At 41.2% G+C, this 26,803-nt stretch overlaps 1 protein-coding gene across 1 annotated transcript in view; it reads right to left on the reverse strand.

Moving 5' to 3' along the window:
• Positions 1-1,604: 1,604 nt before the first annotated feature.
• Positions 1,605-26,803, reverse strand: part of virma.S (vir like m6A methyltransferase associated S homeolog) — a 47,993-nt gene continuing 22,794 nt past the window's right edge. Inside the window, 15 exon segments of the mRNA XM_018223864.2 lie at positions 1,605-1,979; positions 4,246-4,386; positions 5,585-5,919; positions 6,007-6,170; positions 6,371-6,467; positions 8,584-8,744; positions 8,945-9,094; positions 10,977-11,109; positions 15,997-16,214; positions 16,436-16,685; positions 17,893-18,128; positions 19,314-19,858; positions 21,414-21,507; positions 21,947-22,029; positions 23,646-23,800. Of these exon segments, the coding sequence (XP_018079353.1) occupies positions 1,825-1,979; positions 4,246-4,386; positions 5,585-5,919; positions 6,007-6,170; positions 6,371-6,467; positions 8,584-8,744; positions 8,945-9,094; positions 10,977-11,109; positions 15,997-16,214; positions 16,436-16,685; positions 17,893-18,128; positions 19,314-19,858; positions 21,414-21,507; positions 21,947-22,029; positions 23,646-23,800 (2,917 nt within the window). The 3' untranslated portion in view covers positions 1,605-1,824.

Consider the following 26,803-nt stretch of genomic DNA (forward strand, 5'->3'; position numbering starts at 1 on the left):
CCAGGGTTTAAAAATAAATAAAAAAAAAGTACTTCTTAAAAGTGTGCCCCCCCCAGGCCGGCGCCTACTCTGCCTACTCATAGTTCTGACCCTCATCACCATGCCCAGACTGGCAATCCATGCATTCAGGCAAATGCCAGAGAGGCTGCTGTAATATGCCATAGACAGTCATTATTTATTGGGCTAGTGGGGCCTGTGTGTATTTGAAATGCCAGAGCCTAATTTGAATCCCAGTTCAGACCTGCTCCCCACCCTAACATCTTTGGTTGTTGCATTTATCCCGTACAAAAAACTATATTGAGCATTAAATGGCAGGGCTATAGCATGACCAGCAGTCACCTGACAGTAGCAATGAGAATGTGCAGATCAGCTGGCAGATGTTTTCATCTTTAACATCTCCCTGATCACCTCCACTGTCCCGAAGTGCTTCAAAACCACCACCATTGTCCCCGCGCCAAAGAAGTCATCAGTGTCCTGCCTCAACGACTACCGTCCTGTGGCGCTCACCCCCATCATCATGAAGTGTTTAGAGAAGCTCATCAAGAAATACACGAAAACCCTGCCACCAGCACTGGACCCCCTACAGTTCTCATACCGTCAAAATCGCTCAACAGACGATGCAATGTCCACCCCCCTCCATCTGGCCCTCTCTCATCTGGACAAAAAAAAGACACCTACGTTCGAATGCTGTTCATAGACTTCAGTTCAGCATTCAACACTGTCATTCCTCAGCATCGGATAGAAAAGCTGAGCCTGCTTGGACTGAACACCTCCTCTGCAGTTGGATTGGAAACATCATCTCCACAACCACCACACTGAGCACCGGAGCCCCTCAAGGCTGTGCTTAGTCCTCTACTGTTCACTGGTTTACATGATAAATTCCGATATTCTAAATTTCTAATTTTTTTCAAATTCAAATCAAATTTGGACTATTCCCTAGTTGAAGTACACAAAAAATAGCTCGAAATTCAATTTTTTTTTCCTTTAAAAATTCACCTCAACCTTTTATAAATCTGCCCCTTAGTGGATACATTTCTCAGTAGCATCTGTAGAATATGAGCAACTATTGTATCAATTCCAACAGCTGCCTGTAATGAAACTCAGGGATTCTGCTCGGCAGGGACAAAGATAACAAATGTATCAACTAAATGTATCAATTTAAAATGTTTCACAGGGTCGGCGACCCCCCCCATGAGAGCTGCTTAAAAGGTGAAAAATGCCACTTTACACTTCAATATTAGAAAAACAGCCACATATAGAAAATAGAAAGTCATTGGAAAAAGTCTATTTCTGGTGATTATCTGAAAACAACTGAACTGAAAAAAGTATTGGAAGGTGAACAACCCCTTTGAGCTCTAGTGGTGTGATCTTATATAACTGAATGCGTGCAATGTGTATGTAAAGGGGGATCATCTCCAATGCACTCACTCAGATTTGTACCAAAAACATTATTGCCCCCCCCATCCCTCCCAACAAATCCCAGGAACAAGCACAAGACCTGCATTGTCTAATGTCCTGTTGGAGGGCGGCCTACAGAAAAGTCACTATCCAACCCCAATCGGCAGAAAATATTGTGACTATTGCTAAATAAGTCTAAACACAACTTGCTTTCATTCTTGTTTTATTAAAAAGAGCTGCAAGGAGAACCAACAAACACAGTAAAGTCACTAGACTGTACACAAAAATAAAATGCTTTACACAATAACATTCAGAATGTGTATCAAAAAGATCATCCAGAAGCGTTCAAACACTTTTTATACTGGTCCAATAGTGCAGTGAAGAGTCTCTATGAAATATTCACATATCCAACTGGATTTTTTCTTTCTACCGCGTGAAAGAACGAACATGGCGTCCTCTGTTTCCATTGCCACCAAGAAACTTCCCGCGTGAGCTGTTAGCACTGCTGGTGGCACTAGCCCACGATGGTCCTATACCTCCTCGACCTCTGGCCACCCTTTCACGTGGATTTGGGCGGTATCCTAATGAAAACAAGGAATACAAGTGGTTGGAGTCTGCTTTAATGTTATTTATTGATATACTAATACTATTACAGGTATCGGAAACCCGTTATCCAGAAAGCTCCTTATTACAAAATGGCCGTCTCCCATAGACTCCATTTTATTCAAATAATCCAGATTTTTAAAAAAAAGTTTCCCCTTTTCCCTGTAATAATAAAACAGTACTTTGTACTTGATCCCAACTAAGATATAATTAATCATTATTGGAAGCAAAACCAGCCTATTGGGTTTATTTAATGTTTCATTTAATGTTTTCTAGTAGACTTAAGGTATGAAGATCCTAATTACAGAAAGATCAGTAATCCGGAAAATCCCAGGTCCCAAGCATTCTGGATAACAGATCCCATACCGGTACGAATTATGATTACTAATTAATTTAAGGTATACCACAAAGATCTCCAGTTTAAAAACATCTAAATCACTTTCAAACCTGTCCTCAGGTCCCAATGGAATACATATACAGGTATGGGACCAGTTATCCAGAATGCTTGGGACCTGGGGTTTTCCATAATTTGGATATTCATACTGTAAGTCTACTAGAAAATCATGTAAACATTAAATAAACCCAACAGGCTGGTTTTGCTTCCAATAAGGATTAATTATATCTTTGTTTGGATCAAGTACAAGGAACGGTTTTATTATTACAGAGAAAAGGGAAATTGTTTTTTAAAAATGTGGATTATTTGGAAAAATCTATATGGGAGACAGCCTTTTCGTAATTCTGAGCTTTCCGGGTAACGGATCCCGTACCTGTATATGGAACGATAAACTTAACTTATTAATTTACAGAATGCGTGGGACCTGCTATCAAGAATGCGGGGGACCTGCTATCAAGAATGCGGGGGACCTGCTATCAAGAATGCGGGGGACCTGCTATCAAGAATGCGGGGGACCTGCTATCAAGAATGCGGGGGACCTGCTATCAAGAATGCGGGGGACCTGCTATCAAGAATGCGGGGGACCTGCTATCAAGAATGCGGGGGACCTGCTATCAAGAATGCGGGGGACCTGCTATCAAGAATGCGGGGGACCTGCTATCAAGAATGCGGGGGACCTGCTATCAAGAATGCGGGGGACCTGCTATCAAGAATGCGGGGGAGCCGCTATCAAGAATGCGGGGGAGCCGCTATCAAGAATGCGGGGGAGCCGTTATCAAGAATGCGGGGGAGCCGTTATCAAGAATGCGGGGGAGCCGTTATCAAGAATGCGGGGGAGCCGTTATCAAGAATGCGGGGGAGCCGTTATCAAGAATGCGTGGGAGCCGTTATCAAGAATGCGTGGGAGCCGTTATCAAGAACGCTTGGGACCTGTTATCAAGAATGCGTGGGAGGGCTGAAAAGCAGGAAGTAGTGTTCTGGCTATTATGTTAGACATCCAGTCACTCCAGCCTTTATACATTACATTTTTGGCTAACCAACTATATTAGAAACATTTTTTTATTTTGCACAGCCTATCTATTTACCCAGTTTTTATTTTCACACTGAACTGTTCCTTTTTTGCAGTATTTAATGCAGGATATAACAAAACCATACATATTTAAAAATAAATTAATTAATTAAAAAATAGGCAAATAAGTAGGGATGCACTGAATCCACTATTTTAGATTCGGCTGAATACCAAACGAAATCCGCATATGCAAATTAGGGTCGTGAAAGGAAAAAGTGGAAAAAAAATGTTTTGTGCCAAAGTCACGTGATTTCCTTTCCCACCCCTAATTTGCATATGAATATTAGGATTTGGATTAAATTCGGCCACTACTGCATCACTACAAATAAGTATGCCCAGCATGTTCAAGGCCTGCTTTTTGCATTGATGTTGAAAAGGGGGTAGTGTTTCACGAATGTGATGTGGCATGAAATTAATAGTTAGGATTAAACGTAGACTAAAGTGCATAATCTGTGTTTTTATGCATTATTTTGCATTCTACTCATTAGCATCGGATTATAGCTCAGGAATAGATGTTTGAAGTTCTCTTGTCATATCTCAAAGAAATAGGTGAAACGTATAAATATATTTCTTAACTGCTATCCCATTGGGAATAATAGGATAGCGGGATATAAAATAATAATATAGGCACGAAACACAAGGTGTATATACTTTTAATTTTAAGTCTGTAAAGTTAAAAGTTTAAACACTGGGGCAATAGTTTTGTACTAGATTAGCCATTTTCTAGCAGAACATTAATAAGCAGCTGTATATCTGTCAGAAATACACAGTGGGTACTAACCTGCAGAGCTTTGCCTGAGAGGAGGAAGAGGTGCTCTGTCAAAGTTACTCTGGGCTCCTCTACTTTCTACATAAGCCCCTCGTGGTGTAGTCTGCGGGCTCCAGTTCAGAACACGAACTCCTTCACGTCTGTTATAATTTACTAAGTACAAAACAGATGGCAATATTAGAAAGTTTTATTACTTTTATTACATCCATAATAAGCATTTCCCAGAAATCAAAATGTTTTAGCCTGATTTGCTATCTAAATACAAACAGTAAAAAGTCCATAGGCCCATGGAATATTAAAGGACATGTAAAGCCTATATTTTCCTAACATATATATAAGTGGGGCACATCTTCCCCACTCAAGCCACATCATTTGAACTGCATATACCCCTCCATTTGCCAGCGCCATCACATTTTCCTAAAACAAATAGCAGCTTTTACCCAGCGGCCATTTTCCCTCTGACATCGGTAACATTGACATGTACAAACAGGACATGTATGCTTTAAAGTTCATGCAATGCAGGTTACACAGGCACAACATACTTTAATAAAAGGTCCTGCTGGGGTTGAGCCCTGTAATGGTTAAGCTGAGCTCAGGAGAGGTGGTTAGGAGAAAAAATAGGATCAGACAGCTAGAGCTAGAACCAATAATTTTATCTCTTCATTGGCTATTAGACTGGAGAGTGTGTTTAGCTTCTGAGCTGAGAAGAACTGAGCATGCTCATAAGTCAACAAAGAAAATTTCTGAGGGAGAGGGCAAAGTGGGTTAGAGGAGGAGAAGGATTTCTAAGTGATTAGGGAGATGCTGCAACCTTCCTGTTAACCTTTTAACAACTTGAGTGGCAGTATCTAAAGTTCACTCATTACATTTTTGTGGGTGGGGTTTACATGTCCTTTAAGGTTAATTTTAGCAAGTACAGTAGCACTATGGAAACAAGACATATGCAATCAGGTCCCAATGCTTACAATATTAGTTAGTATGCTTAAATGGATACTGTCATGGGATTTTCTTTTTCCAAAAAGCATTAGTTAATAGCGCTGCTCCAGCAGAATTCTGCACTGAAATCCGTTTCTCAAAAGAACAAACCAATTTTTTTATATTTAATTTTGAAATCTGGCATGGGGCTAGACATATTGTCAGTTTCCCAGGTGCCCCTAGTCATGCAACTAGTGCCCTGATAAACTTCAGTCATTCTTTACTGCAAGTTGAAGTGATATCACCCCTCCCCCCCAGCAGCCTAACAATTTAGAAATAAAAACATCATAAAAATCATGACAGAATCCCTTTAAATTGGAGTCAAATGAAAAGCTGCATATATGGAGATTTATTTAAAAAAATTGCAGAAACTAACCTTTAGGGGCTGGTGGAGAAAAAAATCTGCTTTGGCTGTGGAACATTCCTCTTCCTCCTCCTCGGTTTCCAAGGAAACCCCCACGGGAGGAGACCTTCTGGGATACTTTTGGTGGCGGCCTCTTGGGTGGAAGGATTCCAACTGGAGGCACTTCTGTACGTTCAGCTGCCACAAAATCATCCACGTGCATTGAAGGTGGCCGGCTTGTATTTTGTTTCCTCTGCCGGAAGAGATCATGAGGACGCATGGCCTGTAAAAATCCACCTCTGCCCCTTCCTCTTGGGAGAGGCACAAAGTGAGCTCTTTTGGGTGGTTCAATGTATTCAGACCTGCCACTGGAAAATCAAAAACAGTATGTAGAGGTTGAATACCCACAGCAAATCCAGTCATGGGGAAAAAACACAGCTTGCAATGTAACTCACCTTGTAATAAAAGTCTCATGTTTGTGTTTCCCCAACTTGAAACCTTTTGTGGTTTTAGTCCGACCAGGTGATGAAGGTTCCAATAAAAAGGATCTTTCAAACTCTGATTTTAAATCAAAGTCACTGCAGCATTTCGCAGACAGCTCAAGCAAATCCACTTTAACCTACAAATATACAGATTATATTATATATAGAAATGGTATAGTCATTATTATTAATGTGAGATGTCTTCACATGGTGGATTTTACAGTACTTCTATTATGTTGCTATATTCTTATAGTTAGAATATAGGGACTGCCAAAAGGTTTCCGCCATGCAATGCAACTACGCTGGCAAACACTAAATTTAGGAGTCCAGGTTTTACCATGTCTAAATCTGCATCAGCTTCTTCTGGCTGGAAAGGTGTAAAGGACAAAGATTTCAGCTGTTCATCCACCATATCTGATAGGATGTACACCGTCCTAGAAAAAAGCAAAGACAGGTCAGATGCTTGTAAATTTAAGTCTTATGTTAATTTAAGGCTTATGTTAATTTTGAGGCTTATTGTAGAGCAGTGATCCCCAACCAGTAGCTTGTGAGCAACATGTTGCTCCCCAACCCCTTGGATGTTGCTCCCAGTGGCCTCAAAGCAGGATCTTATTTTTGAATTTCAGGCTTGGAGGCAAGTTTTGGTTGCATAAAAAACATGTGTACCGCCCAAAAGACCCACCTGTAAGCTGCCAGTTAAAGGGGCTACCAATAGCCAATCACAATCCTTATTTGGCACCACTCAGGTACATTTTTCATGTGTGTGTTGCTCATGGGTGAAAAAGGTTGGGGACACCTAGCAATGTTTTGCTTCAAGTTTTTTGCTCTTTCTGGCATTTCCAGGAACTAAGAGATCTGATCATATGCTGCTTTTTACTATTACAGCAGCAATCTTCACACTGAACCACATCCCAGACAGAGATGTTTTTATTGCCAGCCGTGAGGGGGAAATACAGTGTTATGACACACTACCCTGTAAACTCACAAAAATGTGGCATCCTATGAGGCTGGGTGAGAGAACAGGGCAGAGAGATGGGAGCAGGGCTTAAAGGACCAGAAACATCAAATTTCTTTAAAAAATTCGTTAGTATTCAACGAAAAATAAACAAAATTAAAAGACAAAAAAAAAAAATTTAAATTGCAAAGCCTTTATTAAGAAATAACTTACTGAAACTCCACTTCCGCTCCTCTTAAATAATGGCGACCATCCATCCTGCAGTGCTCGATTTCTCCTCCCCGGCTATTCTAGTGACAGTGAGTCTGCAGCGCTTCCCCTATTCCTTGCCTTCTCCTGCAGCAGCGGGCAGCCTCCAGACTCATGGACCTGTTGGATGTGATGTTTTGGGGGCTGCCAGTGGACATGCTGCTGCTGCTGTCCGGACTCTCTACCTCGGGCACATCGCTGAGTGCAGGGAGACATGGACTGAGTAGGAGACGAGATGCCGTTTTCTTTCTTTATATCCTGAATCCAAACCAGCTGGGAGGATTCAGCAGCGGGCACTGCCAGCCCCAGGCACACTCAGATGGGCACAGTGATGGGGAGCAAGTGGCATGCACACCCCATTGATCCGGCTCTCCCAGTACCTGCTGCTGCTGCTTGGAATAGGGGAAGCGCTGCCGAGGGAGGAGTAATCGAGCACTGCAGGATGGATGGTCGCACTGTCGCCTTTTTTGAAGAGGAGCGGAAGTGGAGTTTCGGTAAATTATTTCTTAATAAAGGCTTTGCAATTTAAAAGTTTATTTTGTCTTGGTGTTTATTTTTCGTTGTATACTAACGACTAACCTAGGCTGGAGGGGGGGGGGGTCTATATAGGGTAGGGGTTTTTATTAGCAAGGGTTTGGTTCTCCTTTAAAGGACCAGTAACATCAAAAAAACATTTTAAAAAATTTGTTAGTATATTTTTTTTTGCAAAATGAATCAGTTAATAGTGCTGCTCCAGCACTGAAATCCGTTTCTCAAAAGAGCAAACATTTTTTTATATTCAATTTTGAAATCTGACAAGGGGCTAGACATATTGTCAGTTTCCCTGCTGCCACAGTCATGTGACTTGTGCTCTGATAAACTTCAGTCACTCTGTACTGCTCTACTGCAAGTTGGAGTGATAACCCCCCCCCCCCCACCTTCCATCTCCAGCAGCCAAACAACAGAACGGTAACCACCTAACACAAGATAATAGCTGCCTGGTAGATCTAAGAACAGCACTCAATAGTAAAATCCAGGTCCCACATTCAGTTACATTGAACAGGAGAAACAACAGCCTGCCAGAAAGCAGTTCCACTCTAGTGCTGGCTTTTTCTGAAAGCACACAACCAGGCAAAATGACCTGACAGGCCTGTCTACACACCATTATTACAAAAAAAAAAAAAAAAAAAAAAAAAACACTTGTTGGTTCAGGAATTAAATTTTATATTGTAGAGTGAATTATTTGCAGTGTAAACCGTGTAATTTAGAAATAAAAACATCATAAAAAACATGACAGAATCCCTTTAAAGGCAGGTGTCCTTGCAATATATGTTGGGTAGACTTTGCTGCCATGGCTTAGAGCTTACCTGTTGTTGAACATATTCTGCAAAGAGTCTGTTGCAGGCAGAATAGGCTCCACCTCCTGGTCACTCAGAGGCACTGGAGTCTTTACAGATTCCAATATCTGTCTAAAACTAGACACGTTGTCCAGCAAGGATTCTAAGCTGTCATCCTCTTTGGATTGTTCCTAAAGAAATAAAAAAAAGGACAGGACACCAAAATTATAAAGACAACACATTTTGGACATGTGCTTTGGCCAGTAACAGTCACGTTCAGCACCATTTTACCAGTTCCCTTTTTGGTAGTCTATTATGCAAAAGATAGAGCAAACAGATCTTAACCCCAAAACAGCAGGTCTGTGCATAACAAATAGAAATGTTACTATACCAAAACAAGCTTTTCTAAATCCAGCAGTAAATTATCTGGTGTTGCTTCTTTGCTCAGAAGCAGGTGTTTTATTTCAGCAGTGGCGAGTCCTTGTGTTTTTGAAGGGTGAGATCCATCTACCTCCATCATCCCTCCATCTTCCCCACAGCCCTGTGTTTGAACAGAGAGCAATTACTAAGCAAATCTGAAACTACAGACACTTACATTGGTGATGTTTTGTTTCTCCTTCTTAAAGGAAATCTATCCCCCCCCCCCAAACAATGTAGGTCTCTATATAAAGATATCGCATAAAACAGCTCATATGTAAATAAACCATTTTCATATTTACATAATAAACTTTTTTAGTAGTATGTGCCATTAGGTAATCATAGATAGAAAATTGCCATTTTAAAAAATAAGGGCCGCCCTCTGGGGTCGTACGAATCACTGTGCACAGAGTTCTGTCTTGAGCTTCCACACTTCTTCCTGTTACAGTTAGAGCTGCAGTATTTCTGGTCAGGTGATCTCTGAGGCAGCACACAGACCATCACGAAATGGCAGCTCAAGGCAAGAGATGTAAAAGGGCAAGATTTACTTGAATATATAGACCAGTTTGGTAAGATTCTTTAATATGCCACTTAATATGATGTAAACTATCTGTTGCTTAAAGGAGAAGGAAAGGTTAAAACTAAGTAAGCCTTATCAGAAAGGTCTATCTAAATATACCAGTAAACCCCCAAAGTAGTGCTGCTCTGAGTCCCCTGTCAAAAGAAACATTGCATTTCTTTCCTTCTATTGTGTACACATGGGCTTCTGTATCAGACTTCCTGCCTTCATCTTAAACCTCATTGCCCTAGGCAAGAGCATGCTCAGTTTTCTCCTCTTCCCCTCCCCCTTCCTTCTCTGCTGTAATCTGAGCCCAGAGCAGGGAGAGACTCAGGCAGGAAGTGATGTCACACCATGTTAATACTGCAGCTCCTATCCTAAACAAACAGACTTTCTAGAGCTTTTTACTTAGGTATGGTAAAACATTCTACAGAATAAATATAGCATTATAGCTTGCACTATTGCAGCTAATCTATTCGCAATAAAATGCCTCCGTAGCTTTCCTTCTCCTTAAGTATCCCTAAGTATTCATTTTGGGGGTATAGTTTTCCTTTAACTGTGTATATCAGGTTCCGGTCAGTGCACTTTAACTATAATTAGCCTTGGAGTGCTCCCAAAAACCTCCTCTGACTCGCAGGTACCATTTCCCAACCCCACTAAGGCCCTGTTTGGCTGGTCAAATATCCTCTTGAACTGAGGGGAGGTTATAAGGAACTTGTTGTCAACCTGCAGTGACAATCACTACTTAAAGGAGAATTCAACCCTAAACTAAAAAAAAAACAAACAAAAAAAACCCCTTACCCCCCCCCCACCACACATAGACCCCCTACATCCTCCCCCCATCCTGGCTGCTACCCCGGGAAAATGCCCCTAACTTTTTACTTAGCCCTCTGTGCAGATTTAGGGATTGCAGTTCACGGCAGCCATCTTCCGGGTCTTCTGCAATTTCCGTCTATTTCGGCGCATGCACAGTTGTCGCAATTGCTTCAACTGCACATTTGCCGATTCACAGGTCTCAATCTCAGATTACCCAAGACCTGGAAGATGGCTGCGGTGAACTGTGATTCCTGAATCTGCAACAAGGGGCAAGTAAAAAGTTAGGGGTATTTTCCCGGGTTAGCAGCTATGCTGGGGGGTGGAAGAGTGTACGTAGGGTAGGGGTTCTCCTTTAAAGGTGGTTAAATTGCAAAGTGAGCCATAATACACATTGTAACATATCTGGAGAGATAAACCAAATGTAAATTAATACAAATTGATTTTTAATAATTCATTTTTAAATAATAATCAGGGAAATTCAAAAATGTTAGAAGACTGGCCTTTTAAGATTTTAAACTGAACTTGAGGGGCAATTGGGAGCACTCTCACCATAGACGTCACATTACAATGTTCCCCACTACAGCAGAAACAACACTTTCAACCTTGCATATAACAAGTTAAATCTACTTGCCATTGATTCGGAGTTCATTATCTGTCTCATGAAGTCCAAGAAAGAAGAAGCCAATTCGCCAGTGTCTTTTCCAAAGCCACACATAATGCGTTTAAGGAGGACATAGAGAGCGCTGTTGTGCTTCTTCAGTGAGCTGTAAAAAATATGCAACGCTTTAGTTACAAATAAAGTTAATAATTGTTTTGTGTTAATCTGAATTGAACAGATTATGAATGATGAATATGTAGAACACACATTTTCCTATACTTTGTGCTATGGTCAGTTAAAAAAAAAAAAACACAATGAGAATGTATTTCGGGTACACACAGGAACACAACATGATGCATTCCACAATTATGAGAATCTGTGTATGTTTGGGATCATTGAAAGAATAGAATGCATATTAATAATAAAAGTATTTGACTGCTGCTTTCGCATTAACTATATACTCCATGTGTTCCTCTTTGATGGGGCTGCTACACAAAATCTTTTCTTGCGCCGTTACCATGTGGTTAGTTTTAATGAGCTTGACTGCAGGGGAGCACAGCAAGAACCCAATTCTATTCTTTTCAAAGAGCCCATATGCACACAGGTGCTAATAAGAGCAGAATGCAGAATGTTGCGTTCCACCTGCATTCTACAAAGGTAATATGTGCAAGGAGTTTGTTCTCATCTAGTTTGTGTGCATTGCCTGCAAGTACTTCAGTTTTAATTCACACTCAGACATGCAAATTTATTGGCTCCTAATAAAATTGACCACTGTGAGAAAGAGAGATTTTTGTACTTACCGTTAAATCTTTTTCTCTTGTCCTATATTGGGGGACACAGGCATCGTGGGGATGAAGATCCTGCAGCTGGAGACTGGACACTAAGTAGTTAAATTTGACTCCTCCTCCTGCTGTGGGCTTCATCCCGTCTCCTCCTAACCCTTCAGTTTCGACCGAAGAAGGAACATAATGACCCAAAACAGAAGAGGAATCGAAAAACCCCCCTAGGAAAACTGTATAGACATATCTAAATACATATAAGAATGTAAACTCTGTAACATTGTGCCAACCAAAAAACCTAAACAGGAGATCAGTGTCAAACAGGGAGGGAAGGCCTGTGTCCCCCAATATAGGACAAGAGAAAAAGATTTAACGGTAAGTACAAAAATCTCTCTCTCTTGCCTAATTGGGGGACACAGGCACCGTGGGGATGTCCCAAAGCTACCCATGAGGGCGGGACACTGAGAACCCCAGGTGTTCAACTGATTACAGTCTGCAACACCTTCCTCCCGAAGCTGGCTTCGGCTGAGGCTTGTGTGTGTAGCCTGTAGAATCGTGTGAAAGTGTGAAGGGACGCCCAGGTGGCCGCTCTGCAGACCTGTTCCGCTGAAGCTTGGTGGCGGACCGCCCAGGATGTGCTGAGAGAGCGAGTTGAGTGAGCTCTCACCTTGAGTGGAGGTGGTTTCCCCTGCACTGCATAGGCTCTAATGATCGTAGAACGAATCCACTTAGCAATCGTAGACTTGGCTGCTTTGAGGCCGCACATCGGCCAATTAGGAATAATAAAGAGCGCCTCCGTCTTCCTAACATCTGCAGTAGCGAGCAAGTACGAAGATATTGCACGAACAACATCCAAGGTATGCAGTTTACGTTCAATAGGATTAGCGGGTTCCGGGCAAAAGGAAGGCACAACCAAATCCTGGTTTAAGTGGAATTCCGAGACCACTTTTGGCAGAAAATCAGGAGTAGGTCGGAGAACAACTTTGTCTTTGTGTATGATGGTGAAAGGTGATTTGCATGAAAGAGCCGCCAATTCAGAAACTCTCCTCGCAGATGTGATGGCCAAGAGAAAAACTACCTTCTCAGTCAGTGTGGACAGAGGCAACGAGTCAATAGGTTCGTAGGTATCCTCCTGAAGAACAGAGAGTACCAGGTTAAGATCCCAAGGAGGTACAGGATAACGATACGGTGGCGCCATCCGAATTGCACCTTGAAGAAAAGTTCTAATATTACTCCGGAGAGCCAACCTTTCTTGGAGAAGAATGGACAATGCAGAAACTTGAACCTTCAGGGAACTGACTGCCAGGCCCTTCAACAAACCGTCTTGCAGGAAGGACAGAACATCCCGTTCTCTTGCTTTCTGAGGATCCGTACCTCTGTGTTCGCACCAAGTAATAAATGTCTTCCATACTCTGTGGTATGCTTTGGCTGAAACAGGCTTGCGCGCCCGCAGCATGGTAGGGAGTGCGTCTGCAGGAGCTCCCGCTTTCCTGAGAACTAGGGCTTCAACAGCCATTCCGTTAAAGCCCACTGATGAGAAGTCGGGTGAACGATGGGGCCTTGTGTTAGTAGGTCTTCTCGCAGAGGAAGATGGAAGGGTTCGTCCTTTGCTAACCGCACTAAGTCCGCAAACCACGCCCTCCTGGGCCAGAACGGTGCTACCAGAATTGTCTGGGTGCCTTCTCGTTTTATCTTCTTTATGGTTTTTGGGAGAAGGGCCAGAGGAGGAAATACGTACGCCATGTCGAACCGCCACGGAATTACCAGGGCGTCTGCAGCATGAGCTAGTGGATCTGAGCTTCTTGCCACAAACCTTGGAACTTTTCGGTTGTTGCGGGACGCCATCAGATCGACGTCTGGCAGTCCCCATCTGTCCACAATGAGTTCGAAGACCTCCGGATGGAGACTCCACTCTCCTTGATCTATGGTTTCTCGGCTCAGGTAGTCCGCTATCCAGTTGTCGATTCCTGGTATGTGGACCGCCGAGATCGCGGGAACGTGACTTTCTGCGCATGCGAGGATATGGTTTGCTTCCCGAAGGGCTGCCTGGCTTCTGGTGCCGCCTTGATGGTTCACATATGCAACTGCGGTTACATTGTCGGACTGTATCCGCACCGCTTGACCCTGGAGTAATGGGGTCAGGTGTACCAGAGAATAACGAATCGCCCTCAGTTCTAGGAGGTTGATTGAAAGTAGTCTCTCCTCCTGATCCCAAAGGCCTTGGACCGTCGCTTGTTCGAGTACACCTCCCCACCCCCGTAGACTGGCATCCGTTGTGAGAATTATCCAGTGGTGGGGGGAGAACGGTCTTCCTCCTGCAGTGCGAAGGGGCTGGAGCCACCATTCGAGCGAGAGTTTTACTCGGTGTGGGAGGAGAATTTGTCGGTCGAGATTCTTCCGATCCTTGCGTTGGTGCAGCAGAATGGAGTGCTGAAGTGGTCTGGTGTGGAATTGAGCATAGGGGATTGCCGGGAACGATGCAACCATCGTCCCAAGGGTTTGCATGGCTGTCCGAAGAGACACACTGGGGGTACTCATGAGGTTCCGTACCCTGTTTTGTAAGGTGGTGGCCTTGTCTCGTGGGAGAAAGACTCTCCCGTTCCTGGAGTCCAATATCAGACCTAGGTATTCTATCGTCTGTGTAGGGGCTAGGGTGGACTTGTTGAAGTTGATCAGCCAGCCTAGGGCTGTCAGGGACTGGAGCACCTGTGTTGTATGGCGATGTGCAATGCTTGCGGATGGACCTTTTACGAGTAGATCGTCCAAATATGGGATGACAGGTATGCCCTTCAGTCCTAGCTCTTCCAGTGCCGCCGCCATCACCTTGGTGAAGGTACGAGGGGCTGATGACAGTCCAAAAGGAAGTGCTACAAACTGCCAGTGTCTTCCGTTGACAAAGAATCTGAGAAACTGGTGGTGAGCCGGGTGAATGGGTATGTGGAGGTAGGCGTCTTTGATGTCGATGACGGACATGAATTCGCCCTCTTCCATGGCTGCCAAAACGGACTGAATTGATTCCATCTTGAAATGGCATTTTTTTACGAAGGGATTGAGGTCTTTGAGGTCTAGGACTGGTCTCAGGGATCCGTCCTTTTTGGGAACCATGAATAAGTTGGAATAGTAGCCTCGGCCGTAGTCTGGTATCGGTACTGGTTGTATTGTGCCTGCTATGGCAAGGTTCTGAATGACCCCGAGGAATTTGTCTATGTTGATTTGACGAGGTAACCTTGAAATGAAGAACCGGTGAGGGGGCCTTTGAGTAAAGTCTATCAAGAGTCCTCGTGACACCACCCGAAGGACCCATTGGTCCCTTACTGTTGTTTTCCACACCTCCCGAAAGGATTGTAGGCGGCTACTGCAGCAGGTGGGAAAAAACCAGGGCTGTGAATGCAGGCAGCGAGAACCGTACACGGAGCCAGCGCTGGAGCCGCTTACTGGGTGCGGCGCAGGAGAGAAGAGAAGCCCGCGTGAGCGCCGAAGAAGCGGAAGCGGAAGTGCGTTCCAGCGTGGAACGCAAGAGCCGCGCCATGAGAAGAAGGGCGGGAGAAGCGGCGAAGGGAGAAAGAAAGGGCCGTGGGCCTAAACGGAATGCCTAGGGGGTGAGTAAAAGACAAGGGAGTGTCTATAACCTAAGAGAGTCGAGGGGGTAATGCAAAAAAATCTACTCACCCAAGATACCAGCTGATCCTTGCCCAGTGATGAAATCTCCCTATAGGAAAATACAAATAAAAATATATATGACGCAACAGCTCCATATATATCTGTATTTGCATCAGACTATACACCCTGGGTGGATGTAAGGCGCTGCTGCAGGCCTCCGAAGAGCGGGAAGCAGCGCAGGGAGATAGGAGCAAGCCTGCAGAACTCCGTAGAGCGGGAAGGCTGTAGGGCATAATAGGTAATAGCTGGAGGGGCTCTTGAACGAATCAATGTCCCCTTAGTGTGGCAAGATCATAACACGGAGTCCTGATCAGTTGCTCCAGCCACCATGATATGTGTCTCCTTCTGAGGACACTAAACGAAACTGAAGGGTTAGGAGGAGACGGGATGAAGCCCACAGCAGGAGGAGGAGTCAAATTTAACTACTTAGTGTCCAGTCTCCAGCTGCAGGATCTTCATCCCCACGGTGCCTGTGTCCCCCAATTAGGCAAGAGAAAGTGATAGGCCTAATGTGAATGATGCACAATATCTGCACTAAATATAAATAAAAAGGTGCCTCACCACCCACTATATAATATAATACAATCTTAGGGTAGAATAATTACTTTTCCTACCTCTTCAAGTGGTAGACTCCATAATCATGCTCTGATAGAAACATCATGGTTCTGATGGCAGTGAGAAGAGATGCATAACTGCTATCATTGTTGGCCAAAGTCTCCATTAGACTATCACACATGGACTGGAGAAGTTCTTTACTGGGCAACGCATTAGCCAGCTGTTCTTGTTCAGAAACCTGCGCCTCTGCAGAGTTTGGCAGGATAAGGGCAATGTCCTGAAAGTGAAACCATTCAATACAGATATGTCATGCAAAAAGATACTTCAGAGTGACTTAATAAGCATTTTAATCAGTCATAATGGATTTTCCTATCCCTTTAACCTATGGTAACTTGGTTGTTGATAACTCTAGTGTACATTATGTTTTCCATTTTGTATTTACGCTTTTCTACATTTCTTTTATTATGTTTTGTAATGCCCTTGGGGGGGCAGAGGTACCTGATCACAAAGGTACTGAATGATGGACGTAACATATTCCCCACACTGCTGGTGAATGACATTGTCAACTGTGGATTTCATCAATGTCAGAAGATCCTGAAACAACTCTGCGTATTGTTCATCGCCTTTGCCCCCACTAATCAGGTGTAATATTGCCACTTTACAGGCTCTGTGGGCTGCCAGGGAATCAAGAAGTGCAAGCAGCCGTGCCAGCTGTCCCGTGTACTGCTTCTCCTTTTCTTCTGGAGAACTACATTTTAAGAGAGAATACATCTTAAAAAAGGATATTGTTATAATAAACATTTAATTCACTAACAGAGACTGCTTAATAAAACGTAAATACAAACAAGACGAGAGCTCAAAGCAAAGATAAAATGTTTCCTTACAAGTTGTTAAAGGGGAACAATCGTGAAAATGAAAATTGAATATAAGCTTCCTCACGCTGAAGTAAGAAACTTTCCAAATATAATCAATTATAAATTTGGCATAATTTCTGAAATAATCAAGTTTATATTCACTAGTCCTCTCTCAGCATCCGTTTCTCTTCATTCTCTCTTCATGCAGCAGTTGGGTGTCAGATGAATGATCCAATGTATCTTATGGGGGGGGGGGCTCCCTTTCCTAGCAGATTAGAGTATTTCCCTAGTAGAGTATTAGAGTTCACTCAAATAACTGATTCCAGTACAAACACAATTTAAAAATAACTGCCTTTTGCACAAATCCTGCATGTAGAGAGACATGATGTCTGGTGATATTAATAGAGTGAGCTCTAATACATCTTCTAGGCAAAAGGAGCCCCCCTATAAGATATATTGGATCATTCATCGGATACCCAACTGCTAAACGAAGACAGAATGAGGAGAAACAGATGCTGAGAGAGGAATAGTGCAGATAAACTTGATTATTTCAGAAAAGGTACAGAATTTTTAATTGATTATATTTAAAAAGTTTCTTATTTCAGTATGCTAAAGCCAATATTAAATTTTAATTTTCGCAATAGTTCCCTTTAAGTAAAACTCCTACTATCCCACAGGCAGCATGTGTGATTATATTGACACATGTAGAATGTGGTCATGTTAGCAACAAACATATTATTCAGCTGAAATGCCAAGTAGAGAAAAATCCATGCTGGTATAGATATCACTAGTTATCTCTGTACATGTTATGAAAACACAGAAGGAAGGGATTACTTAACTAACACTGGAAGTACTCAATGACACTAGTGTTGCTAATTTTGCCAACCAGTTTATAGTTTTCTAACTTGTAGTAAATAGATTACAAGTAGTTTCATATTGGCTGCCATCTGTGCTATGTCAGTAAAGCAGCTCCAGTGAGTTCTCCCTGCTATGGAGTTGACAAAGTTTGATTTGCCGAGCCCCCAGTGCAGAAAGACCACGCCTCTGGAGTATTGGCTAAATAATAACTAAAAAGTAGTCTTATAGTCATATGACACATACATCTGCAAATGCTCCACAATGAGATCCAGTAATGTGCGCATAATTAGGAGAGCAGTGGGTGAGGCCAGGTCACAGAGCTGAATACAGATGCGCCTGACCATGTGCTGCAGAGGCTGGCAAGACGTTCCGGCGATGGAGCGCACAATATCCTGGAGAAGTTTGGAATGTACATGCAGGTGCATGCTCCACAGCTTTCTGGTGTTTAAAGCCACAGCAATACCCTCCGATTCAATAGCCTGAAAATCAAGGAAAGGCAACTTTATTTAGTAAACATTATAAAACCGTGGCTATGTCTATAGCCAGTCTTTCATGAGGTGCCCACACTGTATATAACAATAAAAGTGTCAACACCTATTACAAAAAGCTTATATAATCATTTGCAATAACACAAATGTAAATTTGTGATTTTGTAAATTAAATTAAACATGCTATTTTGCCCGCCCGAGAAAACCTGCGCTTAGTCAAACTGTACTTATGACCTTTGTATTGTGGGGTTCCCATGTCCTGTCTGATTCTCCATATTCATGCATTTTTAGGTCTTATGACAAATTTGCACATAGTGTTAAAGGACATGTAAACCCCCAACTGAATCACTGAAGAGCCTGTTTGAAATCTCTAAATACCTGCCACTATGGTTGTTCAAAAGTTGGTAGTAAGGCTGCAGCATCCCCTTAATCACTTAGGATTCCTTCTGCTCCACTAAACCACACAGCCTTCTCCCTTGGGAATTTTTCTTTTGCTGTTGGCCCATGAGCCTGCTCAGGTCTTCTCAACTCAGATTAATAAACACACCTTCCAGTCTAACAGCCAATGAAGATATGGCATTGCTGGTTCCCATAGAAACTCTGCTAGTTCTCTGCTCCGTTTTTTAAATCCTAACCCCTCTCCTGAGCTCAGAGTAACCATTACAGTGCTCAATCCAAGCAGGACTGGTCATCATAGTAAATTCTGCCTTTCTTAGCCTTCATTCTTTAGTTGCATGAACTTTACATCGCAGTTGTGCCGTTTGCAGATATAAATGCACTAATGATGTGTCAGAGGAAAAATTGCCCCCGGGTGAAAGCTGCTATTTGTTTTAGGGAAATGTAATGTCAAACAGCAAATGGAGGGGATGTATGCAATACAAATAATGCCATTAGGGTGGGGCCAACTTATAAACATGAGAGGAAAATGTTGGCGTTACATGTCCTTTAAAGTTATATAAAATATGTCAGGTTCTAGGGTACTTCTTTCTTTTGTATATGATTGCTGTGACACACTGATGAAGACGGTTTTACATTTTTTTCAGTTAATTCATTTTTGGGAGAGGGATCCTACATGACCGGTTTGAAGAGAGGTAAAGATGCTACCACCACTGACACCGTATAAGAAAGCTAAGAGTGAGGTGAACGTGCAAATAACTACCATTTATATTTTGTTACCTGTGTTGTCTGCATAGGAAGAGGCAAAGGCAGCAGCTCTGACAATATAATGAGTCCTGAGAAGAAGCCTTCAGGAACTTCCAAGATAGACAAAAGAACTTCCTTGAGCATCAGTGACCAAGTGTTATTAGCCAGTGTCTCCTCAGAGATTGTAAGTTGTTTATTAACTCCTTGTGTAAATGTTAATAAAATGTCTACTATATCATTCTGGATTTTCTGCTCTTCTCCATCCAGTCTTCCAGAGAGAGGGATAGAACAAAGGAGCATGTGTAGAGTGACCAATGTGCATGGCACCCTCATGTCTTTAAACTCAAATGAGCCACCACGTAAGAGTTCCATTAACATAGTCTTGAGCAAGGACAGGGTGCAGCGTACTACAGATAATGTAATAGCTCTGTACAATATGGTCCCCAGGTTTACATGCAGTCTCCATGGTTGGATGAGAATGCCATTCAGTTTCTGGAGAATACGTATAAAGGTGTCCAGGCCTTCAGCAGAAAAGAGCTGAATAACTGCGAGATTCCACTTTAGATCCTTCTGTTGGCCTACAATAGCAAGACCACAAACATTAAAAAAAAAAAATGCAATATTGATGGAAAATAAAAGTTTCTGGAGAGCTTAATTTTCCCTCTGAATAAACAGCTTTAATGCAGCTAATCAGCAAATAATTTTTATTTACTACAACTTACATAATAGCAGCAAAGTTTTGTGTTTCTGTTTTGGTTATCATTATAATGCTAGAATCAGAACATTTGGTAAAATGTTAACAATCCCATGTTGCGTACAGCATGCTGTATATATATATATATATATATATAAAAAAAAAAAAAAAAAAAAAAAAAGGAGTAGTCCATCTTAATATAATATATATATTTTTGTTCAGTGGCTCTCTGTGGACTTTCAGCAGCTAGGATTCAAATCACCCTAGCAACCAGGCAGTGGTTTGAATATAAAATAATGACAAAAAGTCAATGAATAGGAGAGGGCCTGAACAGAAAGATAAGAGTTACAAAGTAATTGCATTAATTTATTTATATTATTTATATAGTAACAAAAACGAACAATAAAGTTGTAGCCTTACAGAGAAATGTTTTTTTGGGTGCTGATAGTAACCAGCAATCAGATAGAATTTTAAGATTGAAACAGGCAGAAGAGGAAGGCAATTAATCTAAAAACCATAAATTGAAAATTAAACAGATTAACTACCCCAATAAATATAAAAATGCCATAAAATCAAAAAGAATTAAAAAAAAAAAAGTCTGTGAACAAGGAGACCCAGATTAAGGTTGTGAATTTGAGTACATGCATATTGTATTGTCATACTCCTAAACATCTAAAATCCATTAATGTTATTTTTATTTATCAAATATAATTAACTTGTGTAAATGTAACTAATGAGGGCATGGAAAGAGGTAGGTGGGGAAAAAAAATTCACCTTAAAAGACCTCAAGTGCATTTAGTTTTTTAGTGACTACAATAAAAAATAGAAAGCGCGACCTATATATAAGCTTTCATATACTATACCATTATTGAAAACCTGTCGGTATCGCTTTAAGAGGGGAAGGGCTGAGGAGGGAAGACAGATTAACGACAGCCATCTATCTCTAAACATTATCCACCTGGAGCACTCCAAAAATAAGTCAAACGCCAGTGCAGGTTATATAATATACATCCAAATAGCAAAACGCACTCAAGGTCTTTTAAGGTGAAAAAATCAAATCATATTTATTTTGACGTTTCGGCTCCTAACTCAAGCCGCCATGAGGAAGTGATAACAACACACATATTTAAACCATAAGATGGCGCCAAAATCAAATCGTGACATCAGGAAGTGCTTTTCATTGGTGATCATATTACAAGGTGAATGACCCAGCAGTGAATGGGTGTATACCCACCTTAGTGACTAATCAAACCCCGTGACAGACTTAAAAGTAGTTCTCTATCTACCCCTCTTTTTAGTGGAGGTATCGTTTCCAATATCATAAATTTTAGTCTATCTGCAGTGTGTCCCTGATCTATGAAATGTTTTGATACAGGTAATGTAGTATTGCCTAGATTCCTATGTTCACCAACACATGATAAATAAGGGGGTGAATTTACCTTCCACTGGAGCCGGAGGACAAGCCACATGGCAAAGGATTCGGAGAGCAGTGAGAAGGCCAACACCTTCTTGTGTCATCAGATTGTCTACATTCTAAAACAAAACAAAAAAAAAAAAATTTATATATGCAAACTGAATCAAACTACCCAATCATCGAAATATGGAATTATTCTTCAAAGTGGAATAGAGAACAAGTAAACCTTTTTTCCTTTCTATAATTACTCTAAACAGTCCCTAGACTAACCTTTCTCCCTACATTCAATTTTCTTTTTTTATAACAAACAGCAAAACTGCATTTCTTTTAGTTACTTTCTTGTCTAGCCTGAAGTTGCACCCCTTTACCTTTCGGAGCTCTCTCTCTCTCTCTCTCTCTCTCCACATCAGTGAAAACCTCAAAGTGCCTACTGTCTTTCTCCGTTTTAAGGTGGGCATTTTAGGTGTATACTGTCCATTTAAGGAACTCAACTACAATGTATTGCTCTCATACGTAGATTTATATTCTATATTTCTATATATACTATATATTTCTTACCTGCTTTATATAGTCAATAAGGCTTGGGATACAATTTATCTCAAATCGAATACCTTTTAAAGGTTCTAACCATTTGGCAAGTTCTACAACAGAAGGAAAGAAAAAGGGAAAAACAATACAATTATGGTATTTAAGACATAGAAAGGCATCAGATCTAGACAGATAAATTAAGATGAATGCATCTAAAGATCATGCTTGGTAAACACAAACAATTTTTTAGAGGTTAATTTCAGAACACTTGAGTTTGTCATTCATATGCTAAAGACAGAACGGTTGCAATTTAGAAAGTAACTTTTTAAAAATCCTTACACAGTACAGCATAAAAAAATTACATCAGAGTCATTAAAGAATTGGGTTACAATCTGGTAGATAAATCAACACTTTTTAGAAGCATTAACACCAAAGTTCATTAACTTTATATGGGGAACATATTCTATCATGGAGCACAACAGTTGGAAACACGGCAGTTGTAGAGCTGCCAGAATCAAAGTTGTTGTTCATCTTCCAAACACTTTTTTTCAGCTCAGTTGCTCACTAGAAATAAAGACTTTTTTTTCCCAATTGACTTGCAATTGACTTGACTTTGACTTTACAATTTCCCCAAAAATTAAAGGTAATTCATTCTTGCAGCTCAATATTCCAAGGGCAGAGTCTGAACTGCTTCAGTTTGCTACAGTAGTTGATGTATTTCTTGGCAGTATAATATTGTATCAGTCATAACAGCTGCCTTTAAAAGGAGACATAAAGGGTAGGTGGAAACCCTTATAATAGTGAAGGCATTAATGTAAAACATATGGTGTTGGTTTTACTTAGGGCTTAATTATTAACTTGAAAGAACGCCGGCGCTAATCACACGCGGCGGATCGGTTTCCTGAAGTCGCATGAAGTTGCCTCACAAGGAAACTTCGGAAAACAAATTGCTGCACGTGATTAGCGCCAGCGTTTTTTTCATTTTAGCTGGCGCAGATTGAGGGAAGGTGTTTGGGGAGATTGGTCACCGCAAAGACAAGGCGATTAGTCGCCAGGCGACCAAATCTCCCCAAAACGCCCAGTGGCCTTACCCTAAAAATGGCCCTATAGACCTGCTATGGTCTCTGTTTCAAAGGAGGGTGGGCATTTGCTAATGATGGCAGAAGCACAGTAAGAGGGGGGAGAGCCAATCACAGTCACACAAACAAAGACGGTTTTAGTTCCCTATCAGATCAGCCCAGTACAGCTAAAGATAAGAAATGCATCAACTTATGTATTGATTTAGAACCGTTTTCAGAGTGGGAGATACTCCCCTCCCAGAGCTTCTTTAGAAAGACATAGGAATGTGAAAAAAGTAACTCAGCTTCGATACGATAGAAATTAGAAAGTAAATGAAGAGTCTGACTTGCAGGCTAACTATATGAAAACAAATAAAAAGAAAAAAACGGTTGTTGGAAGGGGATTAGCCCTTTAAATGCCAAAGAAAAATAGGAAGTTTTAACTTACATTTTAGTAAAACTGTCAAAAACAGTAAGCAACTGAAAAAAAAGTTATCTAAGTGTCCTATCTAAGGACAACTAAACAAAAAAAAAAAAAAAAAAACTGATGGCGTCTAATAACCTCTTCCAGCTGCTGCTTACAAGTGCATTTTCAAGTTTCTCTGTGTATTAAGTATTGTAGCGCAGTGTAAGAGTTAAACTATATGCTAGCAGGAAAAGCTTAAACCTACCCTGAAGCTTGGAATTGTTCTCATCAGTTTTACACAGTTTCAGAAGAGGTGCTGAATGGCTCTCCAGAATCTGTACCTCACTGGAGGTCTGGACCACAAGCAGCACAAGCAGGCAGGCATAGTTATAGGCTACAGACTTCTTCGACTTTGTGTCCCTGTAACAGGAAAGAGGATTTGCCATTATAACTTAGAAACCATTTTGCTTTTTCATTGACATATACGGTTAGGATGAGGGAATTCTAAATGCACACATCCAGTATCATAATGTTGTTTACAAGGAAACCTATAAAATTATGAAAACAATGACAGAGCATAGTGTGGACCAGAAGCATGTGATGTGATAAAGTATGCAGATTATTAGAGGAAACAAGTGTGTGAACAAAAGTGACAACAGGATAATATCCTTCAATCATCACTGGCATGGCAGTACATAAACACAAAAGCAACACACACAAAGAATGTTGAAGTGAAGTTTGCTTTAACCCTTTAAGTGCCAGCAGAATTTCACATTTTGGTTACGCGAAATGCCAGCCGTTTTTAAGCATTTTGTGCTCTCTCACTTTAGGGGCATTTTCTGAGGGGAAACCTATAGTTTACCTAGGAAAACTATACATTGTTTTTTTTCGGTAGAAACTGAGCTTTCTAAATCTGCCTGAGTTTTCATGTATTTCCACCTGTGCAAAAAAATTTATAGTGCTAAATACCAAAAAAAAAAGAAAAATTACCATTTTTCATCGTATATCAATTTATACCAGAAAAATATTTCATTTTACAGATGAAAATCCAACTGATTTGGAAAGCCTTATGTCTCTCGAACGTGCCAATACCAGATATGTATAGTTTTAGGGAGATTTAGGACTTCTGTACAGCAAAAACTCCCGGCAGTATATTACTGAATTTTGAAAGCACTAAGGCAGAAAACGGCATGCTTTAGATTCCAAGGCAAAAAATCCTGAAACCATAGGTTTACCCCAGAAAACCATACATTTTTGAAAAGTACACATTCTGCCGATTACAAAATGGGTAACTATGTCTCTCTACTCCCAACTACCAAACAGAAAAGCTTGTCTGAACATAGCGGTTTTTCAAAATAAAATTCAAAATTTTGAAAAATCATTTCAAAGGTTTTATTTTGCTGCTCCGCATATCCCAAACTATATTAGGTACCAAGAAAAAGCACCTGCAATATGATTGCCAGGAGTCCACTGAACAGTTTGATACCCATTATGCATAGGTTTACCAAAGTATCTGGCATTTAGAGACACCAATATGAAGTTAGCACATCCAAATTGTTCAGGACTTTACTTCAGCTACTGAGAAATCAACACATTGACTGCATTTTTTGTGGGGTAAAAACACAGAAATATATATTTACCCCCCAAACCCATATATTTTTGGAAAGTACACATTCTACAGAATCTAAAATGGGTACCCATGCCTTTCTGCTCCAAACTACTGAGTCGCAAGGCTTTCCCAAAATTGTCGGTTTTGGTGAAATATCTGAAAATTGCCTCAAACCTTCAACTTCCCAGCACCATATCACCCATGTATCGTTATGTATCACAAAAAAGCACCCAAATTGTGATTGCCAGGGGTCCTCCAAACAGTTTGGTGCCCATTTTGCATAGGTTTACCAAAGTATCTGGCATTTAGAGGCCCCAAAATGAAGTTAGCGCATACAAATTGTCCTGTGGGTAACTTCATCTAATGAAAAATCAACACATTGACTGCATTTTTGTGGGGTAAAAACACAGAAATATATGTTTACCCCCCAAAACCCATATATTTTTGGAAAGTACACATTCTACAGAATCTAAAATGGGTACCCATGCCTTTCTGCTCCAAACTACTGAGTCGCAAGGCTTTCCCACAATTGTCGGTTTTGGTGAAATATCTGAAAATTGCCTCAAAGCTTCAACTTCTCAGCACCATATCACCCATGTATCGTTATGCACCAAGAAAAAGCACCCTAAATATGATTGCCAGGGTTCCTCTGAACAGTTTGGTGGCCATTGTTCATAGGTTTACCAAAGTATCTGGCATTTAGAGGCCCCAAAATGAAGTTAGCACATACAAACAGTCCAGTGGGTAACTTCAGCTAATGAAAAATCAACACATTGACTGCATTTTTGTGGGGTAAAAACACAGAAATATATGTTTACCCCCCAAAACCCATATATTTTTGGAAAGTACACATTCTACCGGATCTAAAATGGGTACCCATGCCTTTCTGCTCCAAACTACTGAGTCGCAAGGCTTTCCCACAATTGTCGGTTTTGGTGAAATATCTGAAAATTGCCTCCAAGCTTCAACTTCTCAGCACCATATCACCCATGTATCGTTACGCACCAAGAAAAAGCACCCTAAATATGATTGCCAGGGTTCCTCCAAACAGTTTGGTGGCCATTGTTCATAGGTTTACCAAAGTATCTGTCATTTAGAGGCCTCAAAATGAAGTTAGCGCATACAAATAGTCCTGTGGGTAACTTCAGCTAATGAAAAATCAACACATTGACTGCATTTTTGTGGGGTAAAAACACAGAAATATATGTTTACCCCCCAAAACCCATATATTTTTGGAAAGTACACATTCTACCGGATCTAAAATGGGTACCCATGCCTTTCTGCTCCAAACTACTGAGTCGCAAGGCTTTCCCACAATTGTCGGTTTTGGTGAAATATCTGAAAATTGCCTCCAAGCTTCAACTTCTCAGCACCATATCACCCATGTATCGTTACGCACCAAGAAAAAGCACCCTAAATATGATTGCCAGGGTTCCTCTGAACAGATTGGTGGCCATTGTTCATAGGTTTACCAAAGTATCTGGCATTTAGAGGCCCCAAAATGAAGTTAGCACATACAAACAGTCCAGTGGGTAACTTCAGCTAATGAAAAATCAACACATTGACTGCATTTTTGTGGGGTAAAAACACAAATATATGTTTACCCCCCAAACCCATACATTTTTGGAAAGTACACATTCTACAGAATCTAAAATGGGTACCCATGCCTTATTGCTCCAAACTACTGAGTCGCAAGGCTTTCCCAAAATTTATGGTTTTTGTGAAATATCTGAAAATTGCCTCAATGCTTCAACTTTCCAGCATCATATCGCCCATGTATCATTACGTAACACAAAAAAGCACCCAAATTGTGA

Source organism: Xenopus laevis, chromosome 6S, assembly GCF_017654675.1.
Source record: "Xenopus laevis strain J_2021 chromosome 6S, Xenopus_laevis_v10.1, whole genome shotgun sequence".
In the NCBI taxonomy this organism is placed as follows: domain Eukaryota; kingdom Metazoa; phylum Chordata; class Amphibia; order Anura; family Pipidae; genus Xenopus; species Xenopus laevis.